General features: G+C 42.1%; 1 protein-coding gene across 2 annotated transcripts in view; it reads left to right on the top strand.

The window, feature by feature from the left end:
• PTAFR (platelet activating factor receptor) overlaps nt 1–24,756 on the top strand; it is a 32,613-nt gene extending 7,857 nt beyond the window's left edge. For both annotated transcript variants that reach the window (XM_049878450.1, XM_049878451.1), the window contains exon 2: nt 21,682–24,756. In XM_049878450.1, coding sequence (XP_049734407.1) covers nt 21,728–22,756 — 1,029 coding nt within the window. In that variant the 5' untranslated portion in view covers nt 21,682–21,727 and the 3' untranslated portion in view covers nt 22,757–24,756. The remainder of the gene's footprint in view (nt 1–21,681) is intronic.
• The last annotated feature ends 2,991 nt before the right edge of the window (nt 24,757–27,747 follow it).

Here is a 27,747-nt window from a genome sequence, read left to right as displayed (position 1 = left end):
CAAATCTTTAACTACCTAAATAGTAATAAAAGAAAACTTCATAATAAATGATATGAATTCTCAATCAAACCACTGGCTTTGATAAAGTTGCAACCAAGTTAGCAATGAAGAAATAAAAATAGGATTATGACATAATATTATGCATTTGCTGTCTGATATTAGGCAAAACCACAAGAGGAAATACATATAAATCTTAAAGAGAATCAGGCATTTTTCTTGATTTTGACAATACCTTCCATGTGATTTATTAAATAAAACTTTTTATTCCTTTATAAATTTTTTTTTTGTGGTTTTTCATGAAGTTTCAGAGTTGTCAGGACTTTATAGGGGTCACCATGAAACAGTACTGAGGTTATTTAACCAAAGATTTTAAAGTGAAAACCTTGGCTCTTTTTTTTTTTTTTTTTTAAGCCATGCAGCTTGGAGAGGCCAAACCTCTGCCTTCGAGGCGGATTTTACAAAGAATAGATTAACTCTTTAACTCAGAAATTAGAGAAAATTTTGTTATTTTAACAGCAAGAAACCCAATTCTTTGTTTTATATTTTACTTAACGTTAAAGCACCTAAAAATCTCGTAAATTAAACCATTAACCTTTAGTCAGACAGGTAAAACTTTTGACTATACCAAATAAAATTTTTTTTAATAAACCTCTTAAACATGGTCTTTGTTGTATACCTCTTATAGTGCATCCCTTTAAATGGCAAAAATGAACACACGCATTAGCAGACCCAAATGTTCACACATATATATCCTTTCCCTTGTGGCATAAAAAGCAAAAATATATAAGCTTAAATGATGACAAATATCTATTAACTCAATTTAACATCAGTAAGTTACCTACAAGGTTTTAGAAATTATTTTAAGCCTGTAAACCATAAAACATAAAACTGTTGTTGAAAGAAAGTCTGTTTAAATGTTCGAAGTTTTCATTCAACTTTTACTATTTCTCATATTTTCCCAATCTAATTTTAGCCTTTAAAGATTTTATCACCTGGCTTTGGAAATGGCAAAATCTCTGCTCAGCTGGCCAATTCATTGATATGGATATAACCTAAGTGTCATTTCAGACACATCTTACTGTGATTTCTATTTGACCTTGGAGACTGTGGTCTGGGGAACCCTGATGTCGTTCTACCCTCTCTATTTTTTTGACTCATGGTAGAAAAAAAAATGAAGCAATTCTGATTCATTCACATATATTTAAATTGATTGAGGCATTTCGAAAGGCTATCTACCCAGGAAATACCAAAGCTCTTTAGCAATTTTGTAAATGAACCCATCAATTCTTGGCTAGGGAGACTGGAGGCTGGTGGGGGAGGTCATCCTAATTCATTTACATATGTCTAAATTGATCTAGGCATTTTGAAAAGCAAAAGAGAACTAATTTCTTTCCCTTCTATTATCCTCTTGGAAAGCAGTTTTGCTTTCTCTTTGTCATAACCTTTTAGATAAAAGTAAATATCAAAACCCTTTAGCAGTTTTTTTTTTTTCCTTTTTAATACTCTGGAACTGTTAGTTTTAAGACAAAATTATCTTTTTTCTTTAAAGAGAACACATTTTGTATAATGTCTAGCTTAAGTTACTTAGAAAGGCTTTGTTTTTATAGCTACTAAAAATCTAAATCATAAGACAGACACAAGACACAGTTTTTCTTGGATAAGGAAAGAATTGAGGTTCTAAGACAGCCTTACGAAAAAAACAGCAATTCCCAGTCATAGCCTCCAATCTGATACAAGTCAGAAACTTAGACACAATGCTCTAGGCCAGAAGCAAGCTCTCAGGACAAAAGGGGACAGAAAGACCACATAAACTCACCGAACAATACCACACAAAACAAGGATATGTATATAGTAATTTTTGGTAAGATTGACTGAATTCAATGGAAAAAACAGGCTATAGATAAAACTTCCCCCACGAGTCTGTCAGTTTGTCGTACTGTGGGGGCTTGTGTGTTGCTGTGATGCCAGAAGGTGTGCCACCGGTATTCAGATACCAGCAGGGTCACCCATGGAGGACAGGTTTCAGCTGAGCTTCTAGACTAAGACAGACTAGGAAGAAGGACCTGGCAGTCTACTTCTGAAAAGCATTAGCCAGTGAAAACCTTATGAATAGCAGTGGAACATTGTCTGATATAGTGCTGGAAAATGAGCCCCCCAGGTTGGAAGGCACTCAAAAGATGACTGGGGAAGAGCTGCCTCCTCAAAGTAGAGTCGGCCTTAATGACGCGGTTGGAGTAAAGCTTTCGGGACCTTCATTTGCTGATGTAGCATGACTCAAAATGAGAAGAAACAGCTGCAAACATCCATTAATAATCGGAACCTGGAATGTACAAAGTATGAATCTAGGAAAATTGGAAATCATCAAAAATGAAATGGGACACATAAACATCGATATCCTAGGCATTAGTGAGCTGAAATGGACTGGTATTGGCCATTTTGAATCAGACAATCATATAGTCTACTATGCTGGGAATGACAACTCAAAGAGGAATGGTGTTGCATTCATCATCAAAAAGAACGTTTCAAGATCTATCATGAAGTACAACGCTGTCAGTGATAGGATAATATCCATACACCTACAAGGAAGACCAGTTAATATGACTATTATTCAAATTTGCGCACCAACCACTAGGGCCAAAGATGAAGAAATAGAAGATTTTTATCAGCTGCTGCAGTCTGAAATTGATTGGACATGCAATCAAGATGCATTGATAATTACTGGCGATTGGAACGCAAAAGTTGGAAACAAAGAAGAAGGATCAGTAGTTGGAAAATATGGCCTTGGTGATAGAAACAATGCCGGAGATCGAATGATAGAATTTTGCAAGACCAACGACTTCTTCATTGCAAATACCTTCTTTCATCAACATAAATAGAGACTATACACATGGACCTCGCCAGATGGAACACACAGAAATCAAATTGACTACATCTGTGGAAAGAGACGATGGAAAAGCTCAATATCATCAGTCAGAACAAGGCCAGGGGCCGACTGTGGAATAGACCATCAATTGCTTATATGCAAGTTCAAGCTGAAACGGAAGAAAATCAGAGCAAGTCCACGAGAGCCAAAATATGACCTTGAGTATATCCCACCTGAATTTAGAGACCATCTCAAGAATAGATTTGACGCACTGAACACTAGTGACCGAAGACCAGACGAGTTGTGGAATGACATCAAAGACATCATCCATGAAGAAAGCAAAAGGTCACTGAAAAGACAGGAAAGAAAGAAAAGACCAAGATAGATGTCAGAGGAGACTCTGCAACTTGCTCTTGAGTGTCGAGCAGCTAAAGCAAAAGGAAGAATTGATAAAGTAAAAGAACTGAACAGAAGATTTCAAAGGGCCTCTCGAGAAGACAAAGTATTATAATGACATGTGCAAAGAGCTGGAGATGGAAAACCAAAAGGGAAGAACACGCTCAGCGTTTCTCAAGCTGAAAGAACTGAGGAAAAAATTCAAGCCTCAAGTTGCAATAGTGAAGGATTCCATGGGGAAAATATTAAACCAAGCAGGAAGCATCAAAAGAGGATGGAAGGAATACACAGAGTCATTATACCAAAAAGAATTAGTCGATATTAAACCATTTCAAGAGGTGGCATATGATCAGGAACCGATGGTACTGAAGGAAGAAGTCCAAGCTGCTCCGAAGGCATTGGCGAAAAACAAGGCTCCAGGAATTGATGGAATATTAGTTGAGATGTTTCAACAAACAGATGCAGCGCTGGAGGTGCTCACTCGTCTATGCCAAGAAATATGGAAGACAGCTTCCTGGCCAACTGACTGGAAGAGATCCATATTCATGCCTATTCCCAAGAAAGGTGGTCCAACTGAATGTGGAAATGATAGAAAAATGTCATTAATATCACACGCAAGCAAAATTTTGCTGAAGATCATTCAAAAACGGCTACAGCAGTATATCAACAAGGAACTGCCAGAAATTCAGGCTGGATTCAGAAGAGGATGTGGAACCAGGGATATCATTGCTGATGTGAGATGGATCCTGGCTGAAAGCAGAGAATACCAGAAGGATGTTTACCTGTGTTTTATTGACTATGAAAAAGGCATTCGACTGTGTGGATCATAACAAACTATGGATAACACCGCGAAGAATGGGAATTCCCGAACACTTAATTGTGCTCATGAGGAACCTTTACATAGATCAAGAGGCCATTGTTCGGACAGAACAAGGGGATACCGATTGGTTTAAAGTCAGGAAAGGTGTGCGTCAGGGTTGTATTCTTTCACCATGCCTATTCAATCTGTATGCTGAACAAATACAATGAGAAGCTGGACTATATGAAGAAGAATGGGGCATCGGGATTGGAGGAAGACTCATTAACAACCTGCGTTATGCAGATGACACAACCTTGCTTGCTGAAAGTGAAGAGGACCTGAAGCACTTACTCATGAAGATCAAAGACCACAGCTTTCAGTATGGATTACACCTCAACATAAAGAAAACAAAAATCCTCACAACTGGACCAATAAGCAACATCATGATAAGTGGAGAAAAGATTGAAGTTGTCAAGGATTTCATTTTACCTGGATCCACAATCAACAGCCATGGAAGCAGCATTCAAGAAATCAAAAGACGCGTTGCATTGGGTAAATCTGCTGCAAAAGACCTCTTCAAAGTGTTGAAGAGCAAAGATGTCACCCTGAAGACTAAGGTGCGCCTGACCCAAGCCATGGTATTTTCAATCACATCATATGCATGTGAAAGCTGGACAATGAATAAGGAAGACCGAAGAAGAGTTGACGCCTTTGAATTGTGGTGTTGGCGAAGAATATTAAATATACCATGGACTGCCAAAAGAACAACCAAATCTGTCTTGGTAGAAGTGTGGCCAGAATGCTCCTTAGAGGCAAGGATGGCGAGACTGCGTCTTACATACTTAGGATATGTTGTCAGGAGGAATGGGTCCCTGGAGAAGGACATCATGCTTGGCAGAGTACAGGGTCAGCAGAAAAGAGGAAGACCCTCAACGAGGTGGATTGACACAGTGGCTGCAACAATGAGCTCAAGCATAACAACGATTTTGAGGATGGCGCAGGATCAGGCAGTGTTTCATTCTGTTGTGCATGGGGTCTCTATGAGTTGGAACCAACTCGACGGCACCTTACAACAACAGATAAAACTTATTAACTTGCCAGAGCCTCAGAAGGAGGAATATTAGACCTTTTGACAAAACCTGAGCATCCAGCAAAATTCCCCAAAGAGGAAAAGACAGCATAAATGAAAACTCATTTTCTCAAAGCAGTAACTGAAATTCCAAATTACTTCTAGTATACTCAGTTTATAGTGTTTTTAAATATGAACCCCAAACCAGTGTCTTGGTAGCAGAGGGGAAAATCCAGGCTCATTTATCAAAAATGTTAAGCTCTAAGTTTCAAGCTTTTGGTTTCCTTCTTTTAAAACTTAATTCATTCTGATGGCTAGAGACCTAGTCTCTTATTTCAGACCTTAAATATACTAGTTCCTCCAGTTGAAAAGAAAAGTATTGTAGGGAAAAAAATCACAGAGTTTAGTAAAGCAAAAAAAAAAAAAAAAAAATTTATTTGGCACATATTCAAAAAGGCAAAAGTGGGAAGCAGACAAGGATACTGCTAGAGCCATGCCTGCCTGAGTCTAAGGAAATTACAGAATAGACAGAAGGGGGAAAACAGATGAGCACGCTGCCACAGCCTTGTCCGCCCGAATCCAAGGAAATATTACAGAATAGACAAGAATGGGAAAACGGACAAGCACACTGCCACAGCCATGTCTACTCAAGTCCAAGGAAGGTTACAGAGTCATCAGTATATATTAATATTACAAAATGGCCACGCCATTGAAAACTTCACCTTTTCGCAGATTTGCTAGAAACTGTGATCCTACATTTCGAATTGTCTTTCTTAATGATCATTGGTACAGGTTTCAATAGTGACAGTCAGGAGAGTCTTCATTGGTCCAACAACTCTTCTACTCACTAAGTGCTAATAGAAAAGAGTGGAAAGTCTTTTGTGTTCTGTTTTATGATTGGCTTATGTGAGAGGTTCCCTAAAAGATATTTTCCAAGATTATGCTATCTATTGTCTTTATATCTCAGGGCCCAGTTGACGTGTCCTTGTGAGTCCTTGTGAGCCCTTAGAGTCCAGCTCCAGCCGGGTCACATTCTCTGTGCTCAAGGACAGGGAATAAAGACTCCAATATTATTTTCTAAATCACTCTCTACTGATGACTTTAATTTTAGCATTGTGATTCTTTATTGAGAAACTATATCATAGAATAGGTAGGGGACTACTACTTCTCCGTGCAAATGCAGCAAAACAGAGTGCTATTTTCCAGATTTTGTCTGAGCCACAAAAAGAAACCTAATGAGGAACACCGTGGGGTTTGGGCAGCGTTTCACTTAGACCAATGTGTACCTTCATTGTGTGAGTGTTTTCTGGTGGGTGAGAGGCAGCCTAGTGCTCTAGCCTGTCTCTCAACCACCTTATCCTGTCACAGGCGTCTTCAATGCTCATGATGAGTGCTAATGGCTTTTACTGGTCGACTCGTGCCTGAATTTTTGTGGCTTATAGTGGCTCAGAGCTCTTTGAAAATATAATTACCTCTTTATTGTTTCAAATGCCTGAATCCAGTTCACTAAGGGTTGCTAAATATCACTCTTAAAACAAACGATCAAACAAAAATCTAAGAAAGATTTCTTAAACAACTGGTTTTCCAAACAAATATGCCGAACAAAACTTAAGAAAACAGGAGAAAAAGAATAAGCAAAGGCATGTTTTCTGAGAGCACTCACCCCGTGGATGTCGAAGGGACATGGAGCATGAATGCTTGGGTCCAGGAGATAGGACTTGTCTTTTTGCCACTTCTGCTCCACAGTCTAGGTCTCCTCAAGGTCTACGGGATTCGTGGTTTTGGAATTCCTGCAGCAACTAACTCTTATAGGGTGAAAACACCACAAAGTTTAATACAGCAAAAAGAAAGGCTTTTGCGGCATATATTCAAAAGGGCAAACGTGGGAAGCAGGCAAGCATGCTGCCAGAGCCATGTCTTTCTGAGTCCCTGTTCCCAGTTCTTAAGGATGCGTTTTAGCCGGCCGCACTTCGAGATTCCTTGAACATTCTCCATTCTCTAGATACACACACTCACACAACCTAATCCAGTGCACCAACTAAACAGGTACCTGAGACTTTTATGCCCTCAGCAGTCAATTCCTCCCACTTCTTGGCACTCTTCTAAGGCCTTACCTAGGAATTACCCCGTTACTTATCAAATAACCTTGGATTTCTAATGCCTTCAACGGTCAATTCCTCCCACTTCTTGGGACTCTTCTGAGGCCTTACCTAGGCACTTACCAAACAACCCAGGCGCGTTTCATGTCTCTCACAGAACCATCATTTGGGTCAGGGGTGGGAGGGTAGATCAGCTTTCAGAGCTGCTCCAAGGTCTCTAGGAGAGAATCTCCAGGTGACGCCAGACATCAGGGCTGTTCTGTTTTCTGATCCGCCTCAGGAACCAAGCAGATGGCTCCTGGGTGGCTTGCCAGAAATGTTACTGGGTGGTAATCCCAGGTCCTTTTTTTTTTTTACTTGGCATGACTCGTATTGGCCAATAAACGAGAGACCGAGGTGGGAGAACAACAAAGGCACCTTTATTGCATTGTACAAGGAAGCAGAGCAGTCGGAGGTATTGCTGCCAAGACTGCTCACCAAGGGCGGGCAGGCAGGTTACTTTTAAAGAGGTTTACAAGTAGGGATTTCGTACAAGTTACTTCACCAACATTCTTAATCGTACTACGCAAGCGCAATATATAACCGCCAAGCAAAAGCAGGATTCAAATGCAAAGCTGAGTAGGGGGCAACCTAGCAAAGGAAACGGTTTTGCAATACAACACTGTAGGGGAGGAAGCAGGTAAAGAATACAGCGTTGTGGGGGCTCTGCCTCATCGTTAAAATACAGATTCTGATATAATAGGTCTGGGGTAAGGCCTGAGAGTCTGCATTTCTAACAAGCCCTCAGGTGATGGTGATGCTGCTGGTCCAAGGACCACAATTTGAGGAGTGAGATGGTGGAGGACTCACCCTGCCTCGTGTAGCAGCTGCTCTGGGGAGCCACTGTACTCTTACGTCCTTGGATAGATTAGGCCCCTACCACCTTCTTGCAGCTCTGACACAGGGTTCAGTTATGTCGGATGCCAGATATTTGGTCACTTGACAAAAGTCTCCCAAGCTCCTGCTCCTGGCCAAGCTGGGGATGGAGAGAGGAATTGGGAATGCTACTCTCTGGTCCATGCCACCACCCTCTCTTGCCCTCTAAATGATCTCTCTTCTTCCACTCCTGCCTCCTACCATCTACCATCTATTCCCTGCCCAGCAGTCAGCATACTCAGATCTTGTTACTCGTTTGCTTGACACTCTCCAGCGGCTCCCCATTGTTCCTGGAGTCAAATCCAAACTCTTTACTGTGACCTAAGGGGGACCTGGGGCCTGCTGCCCTCTGACCTCATCTTACCCTTCCCATTTCTTGTTCCCCTCCAGTCACACTGACCTTTCACTTCCTTGAACATGGTAAACTTATTCCTACCTCAGGCCATTTGGGGCCCTCTGCATGGAATACTATTCTTCCAGATCTTCTTATGACTTGTTTCTTTTCATCCTTTAGATTTTAGCTAGGGGAAGGTCCAGGTTTTGCAGATCCCTCAAGCTTTTACAATATGGGGAGGGGGTGGAGGTCCCTCTTTGAGGAAAAGATACCAAGTTATAAACACACAATTATATACAGGAAGGAGACTTGAAGCTTAAACTTCATTGACTTCATGGTTATTCTGTCTCTGGTTTTGTTTATGTGTCACCTCCTCCAAGAAGCCTTCCCTGGTTACTCTGTTTAAAGCAGCCACCTACTCAATCTTTATCATGATACCATTTTTTATTTAATTTATGGAATTCATCACAATTTGAAATGATCTTGTTGATTTATCTCTTTACTTGTTTTTGTCTGTTTCTTCCAACTAGAGTGTCAGCTCCTCGAGAACAGAAACCTTGTCTGTTTCATTTCTGCGGTGCCCAACACAGTGCCGAGCACCCAGTAGTATGTCAGTAACCAGTGGGGGAATGAATGGACATGGTCTCTGCCCTCCAAGAGCTACAGTCTTATGCAGCAGGAAGACACATAGCAAGCAATTTCAGTGGGATAAAAAGCCATGGTCTACAAAAATCTTAGAGAGCACAGCTCTACTCTGACACACGTGGGGTTGCCATAAGTTAGAGCAGACTCAGCAACTGATTTATGGGAGCTCAGAGGATGAGCACATAACAAGGCCTGTGGGGAAAGGGCAGGGAGATTTAGGACAAAATACCTGAAACAGGTGAGGCCTAAGCAGTCTTAAAAGATAAACAGTAGTTAGCCAGGCAAAGGGAAGGATGGAAGAATGTTCTAGGCAGAGGAAACACTGTGAGTAAAGGCATGGAAGTGTGAGCCCCTAGACCCAGAGGAGACTTGACTGGTTATATTTTGGGTGATTTCAAGAATTCACTTGATGCAAAGATGCAGCTGGGCACTAAGGTTGGGACTAAGGTGAAGGTAGTAGGGGTCACATGGAGACCAAGAACCTGGGGCTGGATGGAGGGAGCAGGTATAGGAAGAGTCAAGGAAGTGGCACTGGAGGCACCAGAGGCAGGGTTCCACCCAGGACTCGCCACAATGATTCTGGTCCTGAATCTGGAAGGAAGAAGCCTACCTCTCCTGGGCCACCTGTGTGGACTGGAAAGGCTCTCGGGTTAGATAGACCTGAGTATGCATTGTCACAGGTTGGGTCCCTGGGAAGCAGACTCTGAGATGGAGATAGCTATCAGCACAGATATTAGGGTAAATTCTTGGGTTAAACTCCTGTGGAAGGAAGGGAAGGGGTAGGATTGAGTGTGGGAACGTAAGCTTCCGTGCCTCCTTCATATTTCCCCCCCTCTCCCTCTGGCTTCTCCTTTAATATCGGGCTTTTCAGGGTCTAACTATGTGTCCTCCAGGGTGTCTCACAGACATCCCAGTGTAATATGTCCCCAAATGAGGTCACCATCCACCCCCTCACTGTTCCTCCTCAGTGTCATCTCCATGAAGATACACATTGCCACAGTCTTAGTCATCTGGCCCAGAAGTCTAGGAGTCATCCTTGACTCCTCCCTTCCAACACACATCCAATCCATCACCAAGTCCTGTCCATTTGACCTCCCAAATAACCCTCACCTCCATTCATTTCCCTCCATCTGCTTTGCCATGGTCCAAGCCTCCTTTGGTCCTCCAGATGATTGGAATTGTCTCCTTGTCATTCTGCACATAGTGGTCAGAGCACCCTTCCCCAACCCCAGACCCAGCCTTGTCCCTTCCATACTCAGCATCCTTCAATGACCCCCCATTTTCTGCAGAACGAAGTACAAACTCCTTAGCTTGACATTCAAGGCCCTTCATGAGTTGACTGATGCTTATTTTTTTCTAGCTCTGTCTCTTCTTAACCTCCTCATACTTTAAGTTTTCGCCAAACTGAAGTTCTCCAGTTCCCTGAGAACAAGACACATCCTTTCCTATTCTTCCAGGCCTTTGCACTTGCTGTCCCCTCTGCCTGGAATTTCTTCCTCCTTGCTTCACAGGCTAACTCCTACTCTTTCTTCAACTGAGGTGGGAAGTCTTTTTCACACCCTCAAGTCTGGGCTAGAGGTACCTGTGAATTCCCATGACCCATTGTAGCACATTTCACTTGTCTATTTCTGGATCACACTCTTGAAAATGGTTTGTGGGCCACTCAAGGGCAGGGTCAGGGTCTATTTTCTGAGTCCTCGGTAATCTGCCCAGGGCCTGGAGCAGTGAGTGCATGTCCAATGAATGCGTGAATAGTTGACCACAAGCGTGGTTTCAGCCAAACTGTGTGCATACCCCATTCACATAGTGACAAGGTTTTCATTCTTTTTAATCAAAATTAATGCAAAAAAAAAAAATCCATAATGAACAAAATATCAAAATTTTACATGAAGATGGGATCGTAACAGTGCTGTGCCAAGCCATATTGGAGCCTGAGGCAAAATGAAGAATTAGGAATAGTGTAATTACCATGGAGCCCTCGTGGCACAGTGGTTAAGAGCTACAGCTGCTAACCCAAAGGTCAGCAGTTCGAATCCACCAGCCACTCCTTGGAAACCCTATGGGGCAGGTTCTACTCTGTCCCTTAAGGTCATTATGAGTCAGAATTGACTTGATGGTAACAGGTAATTACCATAGTACTGTATCTTAATATTGATTGTGATTTAAAAAAAAAAAATCTTGCATTAAAATATTATTTATCTTGATTACTGGGTTTTTTGGTGCTTCCTTAAATTTTGTACCAAGGTGAGTGCTGCACTTGCCTCACCCTAGTCCTGCCTCTAAGGAAGACCTTCTCAACAGGTCTGGGCATGGCATGAGGGGGTAGGGCAGGACCCAGGATGTCTAGGTTGGGTCTCCTGGCTAGAGAAAGAGTTTCTGGAGGATAGTTGCCACCACCCCACTGAACTGGGGCCTAAACCCAAAAAGAGGAAGGAACTTCCTGAGTGGGGGGTGGATAATGGTGTGTCTTCCCCAAAGACCCAGAGTGGGCACCATGCCCTACTCAGCTGTGGGCTGCCTCCCCATCTCTCTCCAGTAGGGCTAGGTCAAGTGTGCTCCCTTGCCCCGGAAGCAGGGTCGCCCGAAGCATGAGGGTCCAGCAGAATTGAGAAATAAGGCCAGTCCCAGACGTATGGGCACCTTGAGCTCAAAAGAAAGGGGGTCTTTGAGCAGCAGTTTTCAAATTTTCTGGTCTTATGACCTCTTTATATCCTTAAAAATTATTGAAGGCCCCAAAAAGCCTTTGTTTATAAGGGTCCTATCTTTCAATATTTACCATATTAAAAATTTAAATTGAGACATTCTAAAAAAATTTAGTTTTTAAATAAAAGAAAATCATAAACTCATTCCATGCTAACACAAGTGAAATATTTTTAATGAAAAGTAACTCAATTTTACAAGCTAATACCTCATGGATTTTGGTTCCTTGGTTTGGAGGGTTAGAGTCACGGTTTCACGGGACATCCCAGTTAATTGGCCTAGTAACATGTTTAGTGTTTCTGTTCTACCTCTTAGTTCATTGCATAGTACCTGGGGTCTTAACAGCTTGCAACCTGCCATTCAAGGCACAACAATTTGTCTCAATTCACCTGGAGCAACAGAGGAAGAAGAGGAGTCAGGAATAGGAGGAGGATATGGAATGTGTGGTTAATTGCCTCCATGACCAACTTCTCCTTTGCCATGAGGCCAGAAGAACTGGATGCTACCTGGCTATCATCACTGAACATTTTGAGCAAAGATTCCATCGATGAATCCAGATCAAAAGAGGGAAAGTTCAGAACAAAATTTCAAATTCAAATGGACTCGAGACTTTCTAGAGCTATGGAGCCCCTGAAACTATTGCACTGAGATAATCTTTAAACCTTAAACCAAAAATATTCCCCAAAGTCACCAGGGAACAATAGTTTAGGAAAATGGAACAATAGTTTAGGAAAAAAGGATCTGCCTTGAGCATTATGCTCTTTTAGGAGCTCTCTTTGTAAGATCAGATTGACAACAGCAGCTTGAAAGATTAGATAGGATTTTAAGAGGCAGTGAGTTCATGTTAATGAGGGAGAAACAACTCAGAAAAGGAGGGTGAGAATGGTTGCACAACTCGAAGAATGTAATTAATATCACTGAATTATACAAGTAGAAGCTGATGAATTAGTGTATTTAGAAAAAATAAATAAAATAGATTCTCTAAAACATAAACAGTTGAGGGAAAAGAGTGGCTTCCATTTACATTTTTGCAAATCTCTTTAATGGCTTAATGGAACACAGCTGGATTCTTGTGTTTGCTTCTGTATTTAATCTGTCATGATTTGTTGTTTTAGTTGAAGTGTATGAAGAAAATCTGGCCTTATACAAATATGTACTTGGAAAAAGGAGGGGTATTTTAATGGCCTTTTTAGATCATTGGTACTACTCTTCTTTGATACTACATCAAAGCTCCACATACAATGGTGTCACTAGGCGGGTGTGGGGGGTAGACCCATACTGGGTGACATTGTCAGAGGGGTGACATCAAAATGACTATCTATAAAAATATCCCTGTAGTTATTTATAACAACAAAAATATTTTTCATAAGACCAACTTATATGTATCAAGATACCTACAAGGCTAAAACTCTATGCTAATTTACTTTTTGAACCTTCTAATGTGGTCTTTTTTTTTTTTTTTTTTAATGTGGTCTGGTCAGAGCTGTCATTATTACTCAATTACAGTGATGTTTTGTGTCATGTGGTTTCCCCTGCACATGCTACAAGCATGCACTGTTGTTTTTGTCGTTGCTGGTGTTTTATAGCTGCTGATTGCGGTGTTTTAGCTACAATATTGCGATAATTAGTTTTTGTGAACCTATATCAACAACTTCTTTGAGAATGAAGTATTAATTAAAGGAAAAGAAGGAATGATATACAGGAATTACAATTTACAAGTAACATTAGTACAAAAAAATTACAAAGGATTCTGTATGGTCTAGTAATGGAGGAGGTCCATGGTGGGGGGGTGACACCATGAGCTACTTACTGGGTAACACCAACCCTAGTGATGCCACTATCCATAAATGGTAGTTCCTTAAAGATTAGTTGCAACGTGGAACCCAAAATCATATCAATGAACTTTTCATAACCTGTTAAATTAAAATCCATTTATCTATCCTGTCCTTATCATGGCTGATAAAGTAGAGGGTCTGAGAAAAAGAGGGAAACCCTTAGTGGAGCATTTTGACACTTGTCATGGATTGAATTGTGTCCCCCCAAAATATGTGTCAACTTGGTTAGGCCGTGTATGGTTGTCCACCATTTTGTGATTTTCCTATGGGTTATAAGTCATAATCTCTGCCTGTGGTTAAAGAGGATTAGGGTGGGGTGTAACACCCTTGCTCAGGTCACACCCCTGATCTGATGTAAATGGAGTTTCCCTGGGGTGTAGCCTGTACCATCTTTTATCACACAAGAGATAAAAGGAAAGAGAAGCGAGCAGAAAGGGAGACTTCATAACAGTAATAAAGTAGTGCTGGAAGCAGAGCGTGTATGTTGGACCTGGGGTTCCTGCGTGGAGAAGCTCCTAGTCCAGGGGAAGATTGATGAGAAGGACCTTCCTCCAGAGCTGTCAGAGAAAGAAAGCCTTCCCCTAGAGTTGACGCCCTGAATTTGGACTTCTAGCCTACTAGACTGCGAGAAAATAAATTTCTCTTTGTTAAAGCCATCTACTTGTGGTATTTGTGTTGTAGCAGCACGAGATGGCTAAGATGACACAATAGCCCAAACAGTGGACTCAAACATAGCAATGATTATGAGGAACATTTCGTTCTGTTATATATAGGTCTTTATGAGTCATAGCTGACTGCACAGAACTAACGACAACAGCATCTTGCCCTTTGAATGGATCTTTTACCCATGCATAATTTTGAAACGTCATGCATTGCTCATTTGGAAAATATTGGTTTAGTGATTACACAGGTCTTCCAAACTCAACCTTTCATTATATAATATAAAAAAAATCCCATTCATTAAGATGTTAATATCATGTTAATAACTCATTTTTAACTACCAATGTATCAGAAAATTCTTTAAGTCTTGGAAAAAGCTGTCAAGCTCACACTGGCAGATACGCATTTTCCAGAAGTTCTCATTTATCATTGGCAACAAATACCATCAGTTGTTTTCCTTAAAGTGACAAGCTCACTTCATTCATATTTAAGAAAATGCCAGCCAGATACTCAAGTCTCAGAAACCAGAATGTGTCAGTCATTCAAGTAAAAAAGGTGATCCAAGGGAGAAGTGGTTTGTTCAGCTCACAACTCAACCAATCACATAAGTGCTTGGCCTGAAGACATCCATTGTACTTCAGTTTGTACTGGGAGTATTTTCTGTGTCCTTCCCACTTTGACACAGAGAATATTAAAAAAAAAAAAAAAAAAAGGCGGGTGCTAAAAGGTCATGATTTAATTAATAAAATTAATAATTTTTAATCCTTTATTTTAATTTGAAAAGCATTTAAAAATTGAAATTGCGTTTATCTTTTACACGGTGTGTGCGTGGCCATGGAGACTACAATAACTCCTAGTGCAGTTTGGTGTCACTGCCTTGATTTGTGCTAAGGCACCAGCAGTTTTGCCCATCATTGATTTTGAACCATCAGTGCAAATGTCAACACAGTGAAAAAGGCAAATAATGTCTTGGTATTATTACAAAAATAGTTTTGACCTCATGGACCCCCCTCTCCAGGGTTCCGTGGACCACAGCTACCGTCCAAGCACTTGAGATCAGAGGGCAGGGCTACGGCTAGGAGTGGAAAAGTTCTCAAAAGAGAAGAAGCTAGTTGTGATGCTGGAGAAGCAGCATAAAATGCACCTTCAAATCAACTTTACAACTCACAATATGACTCAAGGATGAGTTTTTTGTTTTGAAAGGAATCACAGTGATTTACTGGGAATAATGAAACCTAAATTTATTTAGTTTAACATAGATAACCACCACCACACTAAATAGAGCAAAACACAAATTTTCTCAATCAAAAATATTCCAATTTGAATCAGTTGTTTCTTTAAACCCACCTGTAAGCTCTGGGGCTCCCTAAGGGATGGGCGTAATTAACAAGGCTCATCATCCATTACTTCATTGATTGGTTCATGGTGCTGGGAATGCAGTGTGGAACAGGCAGACAGGGGCCTTACTCTCTGGGTACTCACAGTTGAGTGGGAGAGTTAAACAATCACACAAATAGGAATATGATTACAACTGCACCACAGGGAGCTTTGAAATGGGGACCTGACTGTGATATGAGGACCTGACTTGCCCAGAGGTCAGCGAAGACCTCCTTGAAGAAGTGAAATTCAGCTGAAGTCTGAAGCATGAGTTGGAGTTGGGCAGGTGAAGGCGGAATGTGGGTAGGGAAGAGCATCAAGGCAGTGGGGTGGGTATGTGTGGAGGCCCTGAGGTAGGAAAGGTCTGGGCAAGTTTTAAGACTTACCCAGGAAATTCTTTGCTGCTGGAGCCCAGTGGGAGAAGCCACAAAAAAAGGGTGGAGTGGCAGTTGGGTATAGGGCAACACTATCAAGGCCTTTCAGTTCCTGGAGCCTATCAAACTCTGTCTAGCCTTGGCCCAGGACCCATGCAAGTTCCTCTGCCTGGAATGTTCTTTCTCCTGCTCTTCCTTGAAACCTCATGTGAAAAGTCACCTGGTTTCTATGCAGATTCCCTTCTTATTCTCCATAAATTGCTTTTGTCTGTCTCTACTGTGAGGCTGTAAATTCCCTGAGGGCAGGGCCTCATCTGCAGTTTTCACCTTGTGTCTCCCGAGCTTAGAGTGTGCCTGACATACAATTGGTGCTCAGTAAATATGTGCTGGATGAATGTGTGAATAATCGAATGACCATACAGCTACATTTGAAATCCTGGCTCCGACCCTTAACAGCTGTGAGACCTTGGACGAGTCACACCACCACCCTCTACTTCAGCTTCCTGTTCCGTAAAACCGGCATTACACTCCTATCCCAAAGGGTTTTTGGGAGACTCAAATAAGGTAGTGCATGTGGAGGCACCTGGCAGGGTGCCTGGGTCCAAAAGAGATGCTCCTAAGCTTTAATTTTCTTCCTTGATTCCCACTTCCAATTCTGCGATCTTTTCATTGCTTGATGATATATGATGATCCTCAGGCCCCTCCTATCCCCAGCTGAGTCTCTTGCTCTTCTCCCAGTAGCTGCTTCCCTGAGTCATGCTCCCAGTAACGTAAATATCACCAGGGTTTCCAGGCTCCTGCGATGGTAACCTTAGCAGGAGGAACAGGAGTGGAGGGGAAGGAGCAACTCTTCAGATGGACACTGGAGACTGGGGAGGAACTGTTGAAAATGGACTAGACTCTGGATAGTGAAATTATGGCTAGCTTTAATTTTTAATATACTTTAAGAATTATTTTATTTTGACATAGTTTTGTTGTTGCTGTTGTTAGATGCCATCGAGCCTGTTCCGACTGATAGCAACCCCATGCACAACAGAATGAGACACTTCCCGGTCCTGTGCCACCCTTAAAATCGTCATGCTTGAGCTCATTGTTGCAGCCACTGTGTCAATCCACCTCGTTGAGGGTCTTCCTCTTTTCTGCTGACCCTGTACTCTGCCAAGCATGATGTCCTTCTCCAGGGACTGATTCCTCCTGACAACATGTCCAAAGTATGTAAGACGCAGTCTCGCCATCCTTGCCTCTAAGGAGCATTCTGGCCACACTTCTAAGACAGATTTGTTCATTCTTTTGGCAGTCCATGGTATATTCAATATTCTTCGCCAACACCACAATTCAAAAGCGTCAACTCTTCTTCGGTCTTCCTTATTCATTGTCCAGCTTTCACATGCATATGATGTGATTGAAAATACCATGGCTTGGGTCAGGCGCACCTTAGTCTTCAGGGTGACGTCTTTGCTCTTCAACACTTTGAAGAGGTCCTTTGCAGCAGATTTACCCAATGCAGTGCGTCTTTTGATTTCTTGACTGCTGCTTCCATGGCTGTTGATTGTGGATTCAAGTAAAATGAAATCCCTGACAACTTCAATCTTTTCTCTTTTTATCATGATGTTGCTTATTGGTCCAGTTGTGAGGATTTTTGTTTTCTTTATGTTGAGGTGTAATCCATACTGAAAGCTGTGGTCTTTGATCTTCATGAGTAAGTGCTTCAGGTCCTCTTCACTTTCACCAAGCAAGGTTGTGTCATCTGCATAACGTAGGTTGTTAATGAGTCTTCCTCCAATCCCGATGCCCCATTCTTCTTCATATAGTCCAGCTTCTCATTGTATTTGTTCAGCATACAGATTAAATAGGTATGGTGAAAGAATACAACCTTGACCCACACCTTTCCTGACTTTAAACCAATCGGTATCCCCTTGTTCTGTCCGAACAATGGCCTCTTGATCTATGTAAAGGTTCCTCATGAGCACAATTAAGTGTTCGGGAATTCCCATTCTTCGCGGTGTTATCCATAGTTTGTTATGATCCACACAGTCGAATGCCTTTTTCATAGTCAATAAAACACAGGTAAACATCCTTCTGGTATTCTCTGCTTTCAGCCAGGATCCATCTGACATCAGCAATGATATCCCTGGTTCCACATCCTCTTCTGAAACCGGCCTGCATTTCTGGCAGTTCCCTGTCAATATACTGCTGTAGCCGTTTTTGAATGATCTTTAGCAGAATTTTGCTTGCATGTGATATTAATGACATTTTTCTATAATTTCCACATTCAGTTGGATCACCTTTCTTGGGAATAGGCATAAATATGGATCTCTTCCAGTCAGTTGGCCAGGAAGCTGTCTTCCATATTTTTTGGCATAGACGAGTGAGCACCTCCAGCACTGCATCTGTTTGTTCAAACATCTCGATTGATATTCCATCAATTCCTGGAGCCTTGTTTTTCGCCAATGCCTTCAGAGCGGCTTGGACTTATTCCTTCAGTACCATCGGTTCCTGATCATGTGCCACCTCTTGAAATGGTTGAATATCGACTAATTCTTTTTGGTATAATGACTCTGTGTATTCCTTCCAACTTCTTTTGATGCTTCCTGCGTCGTTTAATATTTTCCCCATGGAATCCTTCACTATTGCAATTCAAGGATTGAATTTTTTCTTCAGTTCTTTCAGCTTGAGAAACGCTGAGCGTGTTCTTCCCTTTTGGTTTTCCATCTCCAGCTCTTTGCACATGTCATTATAATACTTCACTTTGTCTTCTCGAGAGGCCCTTTGAAATCTTCTGTTCAGTTCTTTTACTTTATCAATTCTTCCTTTTGCTTTAGCTGCTTGACACTCAAGAGCAAGTTTCAGAGTCTCCTCTGACATCCATCTTGGTCTTTTCTTTCTTTCCTGTCTTTTCAGTGACCTTTTGCTTTCTTCATGGATGATGTCTTTGATGTCATTCCACAACTCGTCTGGTCTTCGGTCACTAGCGTTAAATGCGTCAAATCTATTCTTGAGATGGTCTCTAAATTCAGGTGGGATATACTCAAGGTCATATTTTGGCTCTCGTGGACTTGCTCTGATCTTCTTCCATTTCAGCTTGAACTTGCATATAAACAATTGATGGTCTGTTCCACAGTTGGCCCCTGGCCTTGTTCTGACTGATGATATTGAGCTTTTCCATTGTCTCTTTCCACAGATGTAGTCAATTTGATTTCTGTGTGTTGCACCTAGCGAGGTCCATGTGTATAGTTGCTGTTATTTACAATGAAGAAGTCGTTTGTCTTGCAAAATTCTATCATTTGGTCTCTGGCATTGTTTCTATCACCAAGGCCATATTTTCCAACTACTGATCCTTCTTTGTTTCCAACTTTCACATTTCAATCGCCAGTAATTATCAATGCATCTTGATTGCATGTTCGATCAATTTCAGACTGCAGCAGCTGATAAAAATCTTGTATTCATCTTTGGCCTTAGTGGTTGGTGTGCAAATTTGAATAATAGTCATATTAACTGGTCTTCCTTGTAGGTGTATGGATATTATCCTATCACTGACAGCGTTGTACTTCAGGATAGATCTTGAAACCTTCTTTTTTTTTTTCTGTTATTTTTATTTTTTTAATAGAAACCTTCTTTTTGACCATGAACGCAACACCGTTCCTCTTCCAATTGTCATTCCCAGCATAGTAGACTATATGATTGTCTGATTCAAAATGGCCAATACCAGTCCATTTCAGCTCACTAATGCCTAGGATATCGATGTTTATGTGTTCCATTTCATTTTTGATGATTTCCAATTTTCCTAGATTCATACTTCATACATTCCAGGTTCCGATTATTAATGGATGTTTGCAGCTGTTTCTTCTCATTTTGAGTCATGCCACATCAGCAAATGAAGGTCCCGAAAGCTTTACTCCAACTGCGTCATTAAGGCCGACTCTACTTTGAGGAGGCAGCTCTTCCCCAGTCATCTTTTGAGTGCCTTCCAACCTGGGGGGCTCATCTTCCAGCACTATATCAGACAATGTTCAACTGCTATTCATAAGGTTTTCACTGGCTAATGCTTTTCAGAAGTAGACTGCCGAGTCCTTCTTTCTAGTCTGTCTTAGTCTGGAAGCTCAGCTGAAACCTGTCCTCCATGGGTGACTCTGCTGGTATCTGAATACCGGTGGCACACCTTCTGGCATAACAGCAACACACAAGCCCCCACAGTATGACAAACTGACAGACATGTGAGGGGACATAGATTTAGGCCTTCAGAAATGTTGCAAAAACAGTACGAAGATTTCATGTATGCCCTTCACCCAACTTTCCCCGATGTTAACACTTATAGAACCATACTACAATGATCAAAACCAGGAAATTAATATTGATACAATATTATTAATTGAATTATAACCCTTATTTGAATTTCATCTGTTTTCCCCCTAATGTTCTTTTTCTCTTCTAGGATCCAATCCAGAGTCCCACATTGCACTTAGTTGTCATGTATCTCTTTAGTTTCCTCTAATCTATGATACTTCCTCAGTCTTTCCTTGTCTTTCACGACCTTGATGCTTTTTATTAGCACTGGTCAGTTATTGTATACAATGTCTCACAATTTGGTTTTGTCTGATGTTTTCTCATGATTAAGTGGAGGTTATGTATTTTTTGCAAGAATATCACAGAAGTGATGTTGTGTCCTTCTCATTACATCATTTCAGGGATACATAAGGTTGATGGGGCTTTGTAAAGGTGATGTTAATCTTGATCACTTAGCTAAAGTATTGTCTACTGGGTTTTCTCATTGGATACTTTTATTTTTTAATTGTATTTAATTTTTTTTTAATTATTAAAGTAACAAATGCACCTAAAAAGCTCAAACAAAAGTATAAAGTAAATCAACTTTCCACCAAGGCTACCTCACCTTCCCAGAGGGTACTTAACTAAGGTCCACTCTTCCGGATGTATCCTTCTAGATTTTTTGATATTCATATATGCATACATAACGGAGTAATACCAAATATTTTCTCCATTTTTATTTTGTTTTGTTTTTACTCAACAATATTATCCAGGGATAGCTTTCCATGGCAGAACAATCAGATCTAATGCACTCTTTCTAATGACTGACTAGTATTCCTTTCTATGGGTGGCCCTCCTATTGTACTTCTTTGTATTTTCTGTGTTTCTTATGAACATATAAGTTATTTTTAATATAGAACATTTTATCATCAAAAATTTCCTCCAAGTTCAATCAATAGAGAAAAACTCAAACTTTATCAAAAAAACTAAATATTTTATAATATAAAATTTTGTGTATTTTACCACTACAAATAAATTATCTAAAACTTTAAGCCAAAATAAGCCAAAGGATAAAATGTTGTATTTTAAAATGGAGTAAGAGAAAAGAACTGAACTACCATTGATTCATTGAATTTCAGATGCTGAGATATAACCTCAGATTGTAAAAATACACCATTATTTTGTGTAGAAAGGAAAAAATGCTACCAATTAACTGGAAGATGCTATCAATTTTAAGGCATATCTTGATTTTAGAGTTTTAAAAATGTGTAAAATGGAAGTCTTAGAAGGGACAAATGACTGTAGTCCCTTCTTAGCCCTTTGTTAACTGGAATTCCTCTTTGATCTTCCAGGCACGGACAGGAAACTTTGATCAGCTACCACTTCTAGCTCAGAGTAATGGAGTCAAATGAATCCTCCCACCTGGACTCTGAGTTCCGATACATCCTCTTCCCAATTTTTTACAGCATCATCTTTGTGCTGGGTGTCATCGCCAATGGCTACGTGCTGTGGGTCTTTGCCAGCTTGTACCCTTCCAAGAAACTCAATGAGATAAAGATCTTCATGGTGAACCTCACCATGGCTGACCTGCTCTTCTTGGTCACCCTGCCCTTGTGGATCGTCTACTACTACAACCAGGGCAACTGGATTCTTCCCAAATTCCTGTGCAACTTGGCTGGCTGCCTCTTCTTCATCAATACCTACTGCTCCGTGGCCTTCCTGGGTGTCATCACTTACAACCGCTTCCAGGCAGTGACGCGACCCATCAAAACTGCTCAGGCCACCACCCGCAAGCGTGGCATCACTTTATCCCTGGTTATCTGGGTGACCATTGTGGCCGCTGCATCCTACTTCCTTTTCATGGACTCCACCAACACAGTGTCTGACAAAACTGGCTTAAGCAACATCACCCGCTGCTTTGAGCATTATGAGAAGGGCAGTGTGCCAGTCCTCAGCATCCACATCTTCATTGTGTGTAGCTTCTTCCTTGTCTTCTTCATCATCCTCGTTTGCAACCTGGTCATCATCCGCACGCTGCTGACGCAGCCGGTGCAGGTCCAGCACAATGCTGAAGTCAAGCGCCGGGCACTGTGGATGGTCTGCACGGTCTTGGCTGTGTTCATCATCTGCTTTGTGCCTCACCACATGGTGCAGCTACCCTGGACCCTGGCTGAACTTCAGTTCCAGAACAACACTTCCCACCAGGCGATTAACGATGCACATCAGGTTACCCTCTGCCTGCTTAGTACCAATTGTGTTTTAGACCCGGTCATCTACTGCTTCCTCACCAAAAAGTTCCGAAAACACCTCACTGAGAAGTTGTACAGCATGCGCAGCAGCCAGAAATGCTCCCGGGCCACCATAGACACTGGCATTGAAGTAGTCACGCCACTCAACCAGAGGCCCGTCAGTTCCCTCAAAAATTAAATTAGTCCCTGATTACTGGGGACAGCCCCAAAGCCCTTTTCTCCATGGCTATCAAGGACTGGCCTGGGGGAAGAAGAGCAATCTGCTGTGCTCTGGGCTGTTGTTTGTGCATTTCCTATTTGGGCAGTGGTAGCCTGTTAGGTATGGAGGCAATCTCACCAAGGCAGAGATAATGGCAGAGCAAAATTGAGGACATCCAGGCCAGAGCGCCACAAGGCCCAGAGTCTTCCACTGAAGCATAGACTTAGGCTGGGAAGTGCTTGCATATAGTGAAGCCTGCAGAGTAGAAGGAACTGGTCAGGTCTCCTTTCCTCTCTGTCTGGGAGGCCCCTCCTAACCTAGTGTCTTAGTTACCTAGTGCTGGTATAACAGAAATACCACAAGTGGATGGCTCTAACAAACAAATTTATTTTCTCACAGTTTAGGAGGCTGGAAGTCAGAATTCAGGGTGCTGGCTCTAGGGAAGAGCTTTCTCTATTGGCTCTGGAGGAAGGTCCTTTTCTCTTCTGAGCCTCTGTTCCTGGGCAATCATCATGTGGCTGGGCATCTCTTCCCCCATCTCTGTTTCTCTCACTTGCTTATTTAATGTCTTTTATATCTCAAAAGAGATGGATTTAAGATACACCCTACACTAAGTCTGCCTCATTAACATAACAAAGATAACCCATTCCCAAATGGGATTGTAACAGGCATAGAATTTACAACACATATTTTTGGGGGATATGATTCAATCCATAACACCTAGTTTCCAGGAGGTGAGAGGAGCAGTTACAGTCCCCAGGGAGTAGTCAGGCGCTTTGATTTTGGGATGCAGAAGGGAGGTGTCAGCTTCTCTTGAGGATTTCTAGATGCCTGTTTATGATTTTCAGTAAACACATGCAAATGAGCCTCTTGTACCCTGAGCCATGTACCTGCAGTGTGAGCCTGGCAACCTCAGACCCCAGGGCTTGGAGGAGCCTTCCCTGGCTTCTGGAGCCTCGTGGTCCTTCTGAGAAATCTTTGCTTCCAGCCAGTGTCCCCATGTATTTGGGACCCTTGTCTCCTGTCTAATGGGCAAACACTGGATTGCTGTTTTTGATTAATGCCTCCGGGTGGCCAATATTCTGCTGGGGTCTGGAATGGTAGTTGTGGGGTGGGTTTAGCTGATGGAGACCAAGTAGACAGTGCCTTACAGTCAAGCTTTGGTGTCACACAGCCCCAGGTTCAAGCCTTGGCTTTATCATTTTCTGCTGAGGGACTGTGAGCTGAATTTCCTACCTCTTAGGGTGTATTGCCTATGAAGTAAAAGCTACCTCATAGGGTTGTTACGACAGCAAATGCTGAGGCATTGCAGGGTGACTGCTCATCCCAGATGCTCCCTCTTTGGAGAATTTCACTCCCTCTTGCAGCCAACCCCTCAATTCTCCATCAGGGACTCAGTGGGTAAGAGGTGGGCATCTGGCCTGAGCTGGGCCAATCAGGTTGTCTCTCAGGAATAGGCAGCAAGATTCAGGGCTGCTGTTTTAGGCTGTGCAGGTCGCTTACCTGAACACATAAACTCTGGAGCTGTGAGTGTCTATGTGTATGTTTGTCTGTGTCTGTGACAGCGTGGGGGTGGCTGCCTGCATGAATGTAGTGGGAAAAAAATGGCTCCGCTCAGAGAGAAGATGAAGTTGCATGGTACAGAGGGAAGAGAGACCACAGGGGCCTAGGCTAGAGAAGGGATTGTGCTACCAGGGCCTGTTGGCCCTCCTCCTCAGGCCCAACCCTTCCTGAGGCTCATCTGCTTGCCCTCCTTTGGATGCTCTGAAATTCCCTGGTCAGGATACATTCTCTTAGTTTGCCTAAGCTGATTTGGGTGGATATCTACTACTTGCAACCAAAAGACCTCTGAATGAGGCAAATGTTTATATGCTAAAACACATTGTTTCCTGAATTTCAACCAGTTGTGTACCCCCTTGTAAACTCTGCCATATCCACGTACCACCTGTTTGTTTACTTAATAAATATTTTAATTTAAATTGAGTCGTGTTTTTAAACTTAAATTTATTTAGAAAGGAAACTTTATAACATAATTGTGAATGAAAACCAATGCCATCTGCCACGAATAGAAGGTAAATGGAAACAGAAGCGCATAACTGTTAAAATAAAAATGTTTCTCCATCTCTCATCGAAAATCACCTCAGGTGCCCCCAGGGACTTGTGTAGCACACTTTAGGAAACACTGCTGGGTTGTGTATAAACTGCGTAGCGTCTACATTCAGTAAGTGCTCAATAAGGAGTAACTCTGACAGTTCCAACATGGTGACTTTTGATTGTCCCCTTGTCTGTCCCAGAATGTTGCCCCCAACATACAGGTCAGGGTCTCACTCCCCATCCAGGGCTCAGGATGGTGGGGGGAATATTTTAGGCTGTAGTCCACTCTACAGCTCTGCTGAACTCCTCACCGTCCTGAATATCCTGGGTGGCACAAATGTTAAAGCTCTGGGCTCTAACTGAAAGGTTGTGGTCCAAATCCACCCAGAGGTGCATCAGAAGAAAGGCCTGGCAATCTATTTCTGAAAGGTCACAGCCATAAAAACTCTGTAAAGCACAGTTCCGCTCTGAAACACATGGAGTTGCCATGAGTTGGAATCAACTCAGTGACAACTTTTTTTTTATAACTCCCTCTGTAACCTCTGCTTTGTTGTGGCCTTCTCAGATGCCAAGTCTTCCTTCTGATCTAGCCTAGAATAGCTCCTACAGGCAGCCTTCCTGGATTCCTTCAGGCAGGGTTATTGGCTCCCTCCTAGAAGCAGTTTAGAGCTGGGAAGATTGATTTTTTTTTTCTTTATACCTTAATTACTGTGGTAACTGAGGCTCATTCATTTCATTGTCTCTATTCCCTATCCTGGGGGTAGGAACTGAGTCTTAATTATCTATGTATCCACAATTTCTCACAGAGAGCCTGAAATTGAGATCTGTCTCCCTCCAAAGCTTACTATTTTCCCAGGGTGTAGCATAAACGGGCATCTTGACATATAATGTAATTATTTTGAGAGAGCTTAAGGAGAATCTTTAGGGACAGATGGGGAAGACATTTAACAATGTTCTTCTAAAGCTCTTTGTCCATATTTTAAAGGAAGATATAGGGGGGTTTCAGAGGATCAGAACAATTTGGAGCTGGGAGGGCCCCTTTTTCTTACAAAGGGAACATGGAGCGCAAAGGGGCTAAGTGATCACAGAAGTTATGTAGCAAGTCAGTTATCAGTGGTGCAACTGCTGTGAAAGTAGGGCTGTCTGCTCCCCATGCCTCTCCCTTCTTGAAATGGTGGCAGGAATTAAGGGAAAAACTGAGTCTTTCAATGAAACATCACTGCTCAGGCTTCCAAGCCATTCTGGGATTGCACTTCAGGGAAGCCACACCTTGTATTTCCCTCAGAGCTCAGCCTCTGACATCAGGGAACTGCCAGTGATCTTATTTCAAAAATGTTGACTCACGCAAGACCATGCCCTTTGCCACACTGAGATGAGTCATAGACATAACAATGGTAGTATGGTTATGCCTGTTTTTACACATCTGTGTTATATCTGTGCTTGAGACCTAAGGCCACAGACAGATATAATAAAACCTTGTAAAGCAGTGTTTTTTTTCTTGCAGACTTGGTATTTCTGTAGAACAAATTATGTTTCTCTTGATATTCTTCCAACAAGCCATCTACCCAATCATCCACCCATCCACCCACATACCTGTCTGTCCATCCATCCATGCGCCCTTCCATCCACGCATCCATCTAGGTACCCAACAAACACCTAGGAGTACCTTTTCTGGCCCAATAACTGTGCAAGCATAGCTTTTATCTGTTCTCACTGAAACCTCATACCCTCCCTGAAAGGTAAGTGATATTATCCCCACAGAAATGAATAAAATTAATAAGGACACGAGCTGACTGAATAAGACCTGGTGACTGCCTCCCCAGTACTTGGTACAGAGGGAAGGGGACCTGCTTTGTGTTGAGCCCACTATTTGCTTGCCACTTTAACAAATCTTCTTAAGTCCTCACAACTATCTTACAGGATGAATATTTTAATGCCCATCTTACAGATGGGAAAATTGAGGCTCAGAGGATTCGGTCATTTTTAAAGGTGGTAAAGAGCTAGTAAATGGCAGGACAATATCCAAACCTGAATCTGCCTTAGTAACATGGGTTCCTTTCCTTCCTTCCTCCTTCATGTGACTGTACCCTTATCCACTCCCCCATAGGCACTGTCTTATCTCTGGTGTGTGCAGCTGGCAGGGCTTCTGCCTCACTCTGTTTCTAGCTTCCTCTTCTAGGGCCCTTGAGCTCTCTGCGCAGGCTGAAGTCCAACAGCAGCGACTCTTCCAGCTTAGGCTTCTGTGGTCAGCTGGGGAGGGCATTCCTGTGGGTGGATGGTGCCTGTTAACAGTGTTTCCAGAAACCTCAAAAGTGCATTGTCCTTAGAGTTAGAAGGTGCTCTTCGTGGTCACCTGGAATGTCTGCTCAGCCTTGGCTGACTGCTTACTGTGTCCCAGGGACAGTGAGGGAAACTTTACATCACTTACTCCTCTCAGGCAGCTGTGGGTGGAACTGCTCTTCCCTCTGCCTGAGTTGCTGTTTCCTCAGATACTCACGTGGCTCATTTCCTCAATTCCTTCAAGGCTTTGCTTAAATAACCCCTTCTCAGCGATCCCTGTCCTGAGCGACCCACTTTTTTAGTTTCTTCTTTCTTTTTTTACATGTAATTTTATATATTTTGCTGTCATCGATGAGAGTATACACAGCAAAACACACGCCAATTCAACAATTTCTACATGTATCATTTGATGTTGTGAGGTGGTATCTAGTCAGTTCCAACTCGTAGAGAACCCATGTACAACAGAGCAAAACATTGTCCTGTCCTGTGCCATCCTCATATACCATTTAGTGCCATTGCTTACATTCTTTGAGTTGTGCAACTATTCTCACCCTCCTTTTCTGAATTGTCCCTCCCCCGTTAACACAAATTCACTG

The sequence above is a fragment of the Elephas maximus genome, chromosome 3 (genome assembly GCF_024166365.1).
Source record: "Elephas maximus indicus isolate mEleMax1 chromosome 3, mEleMax1 primary haplotype, whole genome shotgun sequence".
NCBI lineage: Eukaryota > Metazoa > Chordata > Mammalia > Proboscidea > Elephantidae > Elephas > Elephas maximus.
The sequence above is the reverse complement of the archived record's forward strand: the minus strand, read 5'-3'. Positions and strand labels throughout refer to the sequence as shown.